The sequence below is a fragment of the Physeter macrocephalus genome, chromosome 4 (assembly GCF_002837175.3).
Source record: "Physeter macrocephalus isolate SW-GA chromosome 4, ASM283717v5, whole genome shotgun sequence".
NCBI classification, from domain to species: domain Eukaryota; kingdom Metazoa; phylum Chordata; class Mammalia; order Artiodactyla; family Physeteridae; genus Physeter; species Physeter macrocephalus.
In genome coordinates this window covers 436936-446384 of record NC_041217.1, presented here as the reverse complement: position 1 = coordinate 446384, position 9449 = coordinate 436936, and the positions used below count along the sequence as shown (strand labels likewise).

The 9449-nt window shown below is 46.1% G+C and overlaps 1 protein-coding gene across 1 annotated transcript in view; it reads left to right on the top strand.

Moving 5' to 3' along the window:
* PPP1R12B (protein phosphatase 1 regulatory subunit 12B) overlaps nucleotides 1-9449 on the top strand; it is a 221015-nt gene that overhangs the window by 52413 nt on the left and 159153 nt on the right. The window contains exon 2 of the mRNA XM_028488226.2: nucleotides 8618-8748. Within this exon, the coding sequence (XP_028344027.1) occupies nucleotides 8618-8748 (131 nt within the window). The remainder of the gene's footprint in view (nucleotides 1-8617; nucleotides 8749-9449) is intronic.

The window sequence follows — 9449 nt, the reverse complement described above, 5'->3', positions numbered from 1 at the left end:
CCTGGGGTTCAGCTTCGGATTTGGCCCCGCCTCTGCGTGTAGGTCGCCTGAGGGCGTCTGCTCTTCGCTCAGACAGCACGGGGTTACAGGAGCCGCTGATCCGGGGGCTCTGGCTCAGGCCGGCGGGAGGGAGGGGCACGGATGCAGGGCGAGCCTGCGGCGGCAGAGGCCGGCAGGACGTTACACCGGCCCCAGGCGCGCCGCGCGTTCTCCCGGGGAAGTTGTCCCTGGATCCCGGGACCCTGGCGGTGGCGGGCTGCACAGGCTCCCGGGAGGGGAGGTGTGGAGAGTGACCTGTGCTCGCACACAGCCTTCTTGGTGGCAGCAGCAGCCGCCTTACCGTCTCATGCCCGTCTCGGGGGTCCGCGCTGATCGCCGCGGCTCGCGCCCGTTTCTGGAGCTCCTTTACGCGACGTGCTTAATTCCCTCTCCTCGCGCGCCAGGAAACAAAAGGGCAAGAAAAGTCTCTTGTCTCTTCGGCAGCTCCGCGCCCGTCTCTCCACCTTCTTTCTTCTTGACTTTTCAAAAACCTGCCTTGATGGCAAAAGTTAGGTCAGCTGTATATAGCCTTTATTGGCAGCAGCAGCCGCCTTACCGTCTCATGCCCGTCTCGGGGGTCCGCGCTGATCGCCGCGGCTCGCGCCCGTTTCTGGAGCTCCTTTACGCGACGTGCTTAATTCCCTCTCCTCGCGCGCCAGGAAACAAAAGGGCAAGAAAAGTCTCTTGTCTCTTCGGCAGCTCCGCGCCCGTCTCTCCACCTTCTTTCTTCTTGACTTTTCAAAAACCTGCCTTGATGGCAAAAGTTAGGTCAGCTGTATATAGCCTTTATAGTACAGAAGTTGCCAAGGTGATACCTGTAAGACAACTTAATGGGCTTTTCTTCAGTTAAATGCACGGGGAAGGTTGAGGGAAACATTTATTAGAAGGGTTAGGGCTTGCGGCACTTTGAGGATGTCGTATTAGAACCCAGAATGAACATATTTTTGAAATCTAAATACGGTCAACCCTTAGACAGTATAATACTTGCTCTTAACTGAAGGAAGGTGTTCTCTGGTCCCAAATTATGAACACTTACAGTCTGGGGATAATATGCCAGTTTATCGAGAACAAGAATCTTAGTGTACACTCCATGGAAAATTCTTCCCTTCTGATGTCTGTGTTGGCTCTCTATCCTGAAAGGCCTCAGATCTGTGTCCAGAGCCTGCCTGAGCACTGAGTACATAATCAAATATAGTTCTCACCATCTGGGAGCCAAACTGTCCGTGCCAGTGGGGCTGTGAGTCTTTCACACAGAGCTGACAGTGGCTGGGTCACCTGTCTGTTGGAGCGGTCTGCTGTTACGATTCTCACTTAAGTAGTGGTTACACTGTATCACGGTCGGAATGGAAGGTTTGACTCAAGCACTGGGTCAGGCGATAGGAACTACAGTAAGGTAAAGCCTTCTGGTGCCGATCTGCTGATGGTTGAGATTTCCAAACGTACTGACTTCTTTATCACCTTGAATCTGTTCGTCTGAATTCTTGTCACACGATGAGGCTGCCCTGCTGGAGCAAGGGGACTCTGAGCTCAGACACGCTGGGTCCACAGCGGACTCACCGTGAAGGAGTGAGTCCGCTCACTCACTGCCCCCGAACTTCAGCCCCAGTCCTCGGCCAGACCACCTGCAGCAGCGTGCCTGACGCAAGCACGTGCTCAGCTCTGCCAGGGCAGTTGCTCTTTGGGCTGAAAATTGATTGGAAAACCTTCTGTTAAATGCAGCTGTATCTTAAGAAGTGGTATAATTAATTTTTTGACCAGCTTTCATCTGGCAAAGAAGGGTGACCTGCTGCTCTGACTTTTGTTAGTACCAAGGGGTGAGACGTGGCAGGCTCTCTAGGTTCTGACTTCCTATTCCGCGCCAGTTGTATTGGTTTCCTGCGGCTTCTGTAACAGATCACTAGGAACTTCGTGGCTTAAAACAACAGAAATCTATTGTCTCACAGCTCTGGAGGCCAGAAGTCTGAAATCAAGGTGTTGATGGGACCACACTGCCCCTGGAGGCTCCAGGGCAGAAACCTGTTCTTTGCCTCTCCCAGCCCCTGGTGACGGTTGGCGTTCCTTGTGGCTGCATCACTCCAGTCTCTGTCCCCGTGGTCACACTGCCACCTCCTCTTCTGCCTTTGTCAGATCTCCCCCTGCCTGCCTGCCTACCTCTTAGTTGGACACTTGTCATTGGATTTAGGGTCTCACCTCAAGACCTTAATTAACCTCATTACACCTGCAAAGACCCCTTTTCCAAGTCAGGTCACACTCTCCAGTTCCAGGGATGAGGACATGGACGTATCTTTTTGGGGCCACTGTTCAACACACTGCATCAAAGGAACGGAGATCTGTGAGCACAACAAAATGTATGGGAGGCATCAATATACAATGTCCTCAGTCTGGCCCCAGCCCGTACTTGGATGTGCTGTATGATTTTGGTGGGATTAGTCTGGAGAGAAGTCTTTGGTGAGTCCAGATTACCGAGAATCAACAGAATGTATAGAAAAGGTGACTTTCTGTGCATTTGGGCATTCGTTCTTTTTATTCGACAAACATCTTTTGGTGTCCTACTAGGTGCCCAGTGCTGTTCTAGGTATTTGGGATATATCAGTGAACAAATAGCCAAAGATTCCTGCCCTTGTGGAATTTACATTCTAGCTTTGCTAGCAATGACTTGAGAATTTCATGTAGGTAATTCAGGGTGTTTGGCTGATAAATATTTTTGTGAACGAAATTAGGCTGTTTGCTGTTATCTCCAAGCATTTAGGGTTTTCAGCATAAAGTTGAAATTATATAATTTGGGGAATTATGTAAATTTTGAGTTATATACACGATATGTAGATTATTATTATTGACGCATGCAAGTTTGGGAGTGTAAAGGACAAAATAGTTAAAGGTGTGGAGTGGGGATGTAGTAGGAGCGTCATCGTCTCCCAGCGCTTTTGTCAGCGTGGTTTGTTGAAATCAAGGCAAGCGTGGGCTGAAAAATCCAAACAGGTAGGCGTCCTGCTGCCCCAAGACCGGCGTCAGCACGTCCCCTGTGCTGCGGTGGACGGGACTTTGTCGGGGAGACGCCGTTCTGCGCCCAGGCAGGTGGTCTGGGCGGTGTCCTGAGACACGGCAGCAAGGTCAGAGCTTTTGGACCAGTCGCGCTCGGTGGCGGTGACAGTTGCAGGCTATTTTGGGAACGCAGGAGGCTTTGTTTTGTAAGGCCGCCTCTGCACTCCCAGATTAACTCTGGCACTGGTCAGCCATCAGCCTTTGCTGTAGAGAGAGCAATATGAGGTACAGTAGAGGGATTGTGGTACCCTTTCCCATTTTACTGGTAAGATCAAGGATTTTTCCTTGGAGGTAGCTTCTCATTGCCAGGGAAGTGTGACATGCAGATTTTAGGAAGCTTTAAATTATTACCTGGCAGTTTTTCTGATAGCTTTCTGGACTAATAATTAAATAATAGCTCCTCTTCTCAAGGAGCTTAGAACAAGTTGTTACTTTAGTAATATCCTGTGTGTCTTTAGGGAAGGAAAATAGAAAAAAATGGACATAAGCCACAGCAGGAAGAATAGGGTTAAATGCAAAGAAGAATTTTCCCACTGATGTCAGAAGTAACATCAGAAAGCTGTTTAGCCTTCTTTGCCCGTTCAAGAAAAGGAAAGACCTGTGTATGCGGAAGGCTCGTGCGGCCCTGTGTGGAGGCGCGGTGTTGGGGGCCCCGGCCCCGGACGCGGCTTTCGTAGATGGCGAGTCTGCTCATCCTGCCAGCTTAGTCCCCATGAGTCAGCAGCACAGCTGCAAACGGAGTGGGCAGAGGGCGTCTAAATTTAGTCATTGTTTAGTTGAGATGGTTTTCAGGGACTGTTTGTCTCTCCTCCACTACTTTAGTCATATTCTTTCTTCTGGAGGGAAAAAACAAACCAAAAACAAAGAACAGAGAACGGTCACTCCAAGATACGTCATGAGAGTGACTGTCCTACAAATTTGTTGACTGCTCTGCCCCACGACGGTCCTCTTTAGTTAACCGTGGACGTACACTGTTTGAGTCCTATGGCTCCTGACCTTAGGAACCCACAGGATCCTGGGCCCTAGAGGGAATTTCCTGAAGTCAGGTGAACAAACAGGCTCCCAAACCTTGTTCAAAGACATTGCAACCAAGCTGCCTTCCTCCAAAGGGCGCTGGAGCTGGACGGCAGTGGTAGGTGAGGAGTAAGTACGACTTCAGCTTTTTCCTGGGGAAGTTGTTGCTGCTTGTTAAAACCACGGCTTGAAAACAGCAGTGCCACGCGCTCTGCCAAGGGCTCATCTCCTTACACCCTCACTAGGGCCTGCGGGGAGGGCAGCATTCCCGTGCTCCAGCCGAGCCACTGGCGCTCAGGTTGTATCCTCGCTCAGGACTCGGCACACCGGCAGGGCTGGGGCACGAGCCCGGGCCCGCCTGGCTCCAAAGCCGACGCTTCTCACAACACACTGTCCTGCCCTCTGTGGAGGGTGTTGGGAGTCACCTAACAGTTGTCCTGCTTTATTTTCTCAGAAATGATTCTTTGGAGATTCATGCTTTGTCGGATCACACTGCAGATTAGGCCAGCTTTCTGTTGTTATTGTCTCGGACATCTGCACAGTGTCATTCTTATAAAAATGCTGTATCAAGGATTCAAGATTCATAGACAGAAATTATGAAACTGAAAAGGAAGAGAACTAAAGTTATGATGGGTGAAAGAGATTAAGAAAAGGAAGGGAGATAAGTAAGAGGGGAGGAAAGAGAAAAGACAGGTTTTCTCCTGTTTGATACCTGGACTAGCTGGGGTTACTTTAGCCTCTGGAATTTGGATGCCATCATCTGCAAAGGGTGAAGAATCATCTTGAAAACACTGGCTTCCAAAATTCTGCCTAGTGGTGGTGTGGCCATTGGCTAAGTGTTCAGGCTGTTCTTTCAGAGCCAAATACATTTTGCAGCCAAGCAAGGAGCAGTTGACCCAGCTGCTTAACACAGGTCAAGATGGCACATTTGACCTTCCTGACACAGGAGTTTATGACTACATGGGCAGAGAGTGTACTTAACCTCTAAAACACTTTCTTCTCCTTGGACTTTAGCACCTTTTTGAAAAGTGCCCTCGGACTTCCCTGGTGGTGCAGTGGTTAAGAATCCGCCTGCCAATGCAGGGGAAACGGGTTCGACCCCTGGTCCGGGAAGATCCCACATGCCACGGAGCAACTAAGCCCGTGCACCACAACTACTGAGCCCGCGCTCTAGAGCCCATGAGCCACAACTACTGAAGCCCGGGCACCTAGAGCCCATGCTCTGCAACAAGAGAAACCACCGCAATAAGAAGCCCACACATCACAACGAAGAGTAGCCACCACTTGACGTGACTAGAGAAAGCCCGCGCACAGCAGTGAAGACTCAACACAACCAAAAATAAATTAATTAAAAAAAAATTTTTTTTTAATGCCCTCTTCCATCCTCGCAGTTAAAGTATTAATAGTTTTTAGTGAGGTACTCTGCAAGGGGTTGGTTAAATCTTGCCCTGTGGGATTATAGACTGGCAGACATACAGTATATGAGAGATTTAGTGATAATCATAATTATGAAATAGTTTATAATGTTATGAATAGTTATGAAATATTTTACATGGTAAAGAAGTATAAATGGGGAAAGCTTGTCGAAGTTGATCAACCTAAGAAAACATCATAGAAGAAATGTAGTTTTTGGAGCTGCTTGTTGAAAAAGAGACTGTCGTGAATACTGGCTATAAAAGTCGTCTGGCCTCAAAAGATCAGGTTGGAGGAATATATTATATGACATCAAATCAAATCTAGGTTGAGATGTTCAGCGAATCTCACTAATTATAAAAAGAGTATCAAATGGTTTGGGGGAAATAAAGAAAGATGTCTTTTTGTGGGCTTCCCTGGTGGCGCAGTGGTTGAGAGTCCGCCTGCCGATGCAGGGGACGCGGGTTCGTGCCCCGGTCCGGGAGGATCCCACATGCCGCGGAGCGGCTGGGCCCGTGAGCCGTGGCCGCTGAGCCTGCGCGTCCGGAGCCTGCGCTCCGCAACGGGAGAGGCCACGACGGTGAGAGGCCCGCGTACCGCAAAAAAAAAAAAAAAAATGTCTTTTTGTAACCAAGGTTGACTAATTAAATATCCTCTAAATTGAATCAACTGCTTTCTTCCATCCTTTGTTTCTAAGCGGGTTTGACACGCGGTTTATCTGGAGGGTTTTCCTGAAGTCCTCTTGGTAGGATAGTGCTTCTTAAGTGTAGTAGTTACCCTCTGAATTCTGGCTTGAATTCTTCCCACAGTAATCTTTTGCTGTTTAAACTGTTGCTCATTATCACCAAAAAATATCCCTTGGTATATTTCACTGAAGACATCACTTCTCAAACTGTTTGATCTAAGGAATCCTGTACACTCTAAAAACTTATTCAGGACCCCAAAGAGCTTTCGTTCATAAGTATTATTATATATTACTGAAAGATCTTGAAAATATTATTATTATTAATTCATTTAAAATAGCAATAACCCATTACATGTTCATATAAATCACATATTTTAATTGAAAAGAGCTATATCCTTTCAAAAACAAAAGCAAAGTAAGAAAAGTCCATTGACATGGTGGCATGAGAAGAGTGGCATTGTTTTACATTTTTACAAATCCTTAGTGTCTGCATTCAGTCTTGTGATACATTGTTTTGATTAAAGTATATAAAGAACATCTGGTTTCACATGGATGTCTGTTTGGAAAAGGGAGGAGTATTTTAATAGTCTGTGCGGACAATTATGGGTATTCTTCTTGGCACTATACTAAAGCGCCAGTCAGTATATAGTAGTTTCTTAAATATTCGTTGCAGTGTGGAATCTGAAACCATGTCAGTGGACTTTTCGTACTTTGAGATATTAAAATCCAGTGGTCTAACTTGTATTTTGAATGAATCTTTTACCCATGCATGATTTTCTCACACCATGCATCTGATTATGTGGAAAATATGGGTTCATTGAGCTACGCACATCTTCCAGATGTTAATACGTTTCCGTCTCTAATATCACAAGACCACGTTTGTTCATAATCCCATTGACCGCATCAGAAAACTGAGTGTTAGGAAGATGTCAAGCTCGTGGTAGTGGGTATATTCCCCAAAATTCTGATTTTAATTGGATGGTCAAATTTTATCATTGGCAACAAATATTGGGGTTTTTTCTTTGAAGTGACAGGCTCACCTTGTTCGTTTTCAAGTCTTAATCATCGTAATTTACCTGTCGGTTGCTCTTTTGAGGAAAAATAGCATCTGTGGGAAAGCTGCTCGACCATCTCGCAACTCACACAGATGCACGGGAGCTTTTTGCTTAGAGATGGCGCTGTGCTTTGTTACGTGGGAAGGGCTTTATGTGTGCCTGCTGTTTTGTCACACAGAATATTAAGAACACTTACAGTTTAATAAAATTAATAATGTTTACTGCTTCATCAAGGTCATTCTTGAGTGAAACTGGCCTTTTTTGGGTTTTGTTTTGCTTGAGAGCCTGTGGCCAGGAAGAGTACAGTCAGCACCCGCACCCTCTGGTGCCTCCCTTGACTTGTGCAGAGGCTCCAGGAGTTCTCCCCACCATGGCTTTGCATTGTTAGTGCAAATGTCAACACAGCAGAAAAGGCAAATCATGTATTAATATCGTTATAAAAATCATTTTGATCCAGATAATTGTTTCTCAGCTAAAGCTTTAACCTTCGTCTTCTTTTTTTTTTTTGAAAAGGAGGGGGCTAAGAGACAAGTTTTAGTAAGAGGAATCTCATTTGTTTCTGGTCCCGAATTGTCTCAGCTGTTTTGGATCCACCTAAGCCTCGCTGATGATCACTTTTATCGGTGTGGGCTCTTTGCCTCCTTTCACTCTGTAGATAGTCTAGATGGCCTTTGGGTCTTGGCAGGTCTCACTGCTGTTTGTGACTGTTCCTTTTAGGCTTCTGGTAGGCCTGAAGCCTTTATTCAGAAAGCTTCTCTGCCTTCTCCTAATTGTTGCTGTGAGTTGCGCAGCTAAGGATGCCTAACCAACCACAACGGCAAACGTACTTTGCCATATTGTCTGCAGCTATTCAGAAGATACATGAAAAGAAAATACATTTCTTCTGTTTGAAGGATCACTGCACCCTTTCTCACCAAAGTGGGGATAGTTTAGCAACCCTAGAAGATAAACTGCAACTTCCCACTGAGAAAGTTGCATTTGATCCTGTGTGACTCTTTTCCTTTAAAATTCATGGGCAAATTAGTGGTTCCTAACATTCCCTCTTTTTTTTATAATGATGAACCAGCTCACCCATTTATAGTACTTTAGAAGTCACTTTCCTCGTTTAACCCTAACAGCACTATAAATAAGATTAAATATCATTATACCGGGTTTCACAGCTGAGATACTGAGGCATGGAAAGAATTCAGGGATTTGCATAAGATCACAAAGCTGAGAAGTCACACTCTGGACACTTGCATCAGGATGCAAGAAATGGAAATTAATATTTCATCAGCGCTGCTGCATTGTCCGTGCCCAGAGCAGTGTCTGGCACGGTGTAGAACTCAGTAAGTACTTGTTGAGTAAATGGATGGACTTTTCTTTTCAGGCTTGTATTGATGAAAATTTGGACATGGTGAAGTTTCTGGTGGAGAATGGAGCCAGTGTAAACCAGCAGGACAACGAGGGCTGGACCCCCCTCCACGCAGCGGCGTCCTGTGGCTACCTCAACATAGCAGAGTGAGTCTCTGTGCTGGTGGGGTGCTTGTAGGATAGCCTTTGTTTCTCTTCCACTCTTAAGAATTTGAATTTCATAAATAGTAGTAATTTCTCTTTACTACAAATTATAAAAGCAGGAAATTGAATTGTTTTTAAGGAATAATTGATACTATGTTTTACATAGCTGCTAAATCTATAGTTTTTTAGTTGAAATTTTGTGTTTGCTTCTGTTTTCAGGTAATTCATATTTGTTGGGATATGCAGAGGTGGCTTCTGTCTGTTGCACTGTCTGGGTTGACTTTGTGAGCGACTATAGCTGGACACATGTGGGCAGGCCTGGAGAATTTTTCTGGACTTTTTTGTAAACCTGTTCTATTGTTTTTTTTTTTTTAATGAAAAAAAGCAGTGCTTAATACAAATGAAGGTGGAGAATGCCTGGCTGCTGGTCACAGAATTCATGTAGGTAATAGCAGAAGAGTGAGAACCAAGCATCCGAGCAAAGGAAGGGTGGGAGGGGCACGTGCCCCCCCGCCCGGCCCTCATTGAGACCAGTCTCCAGCACAGCCGGGGCCCCTCCCTGGGCTGAAGAATCCCAACCACATAGTGTCTGGGCTGGAAGGGGCGCTAAGTAGGTGTTTGTTGAATGAAGGAGTGGTCAGGGAGGTTATTTTTAATTTATTTTAATTTATTTATTTATGGCTGTGTTGGGTCTTCGTTTCTGT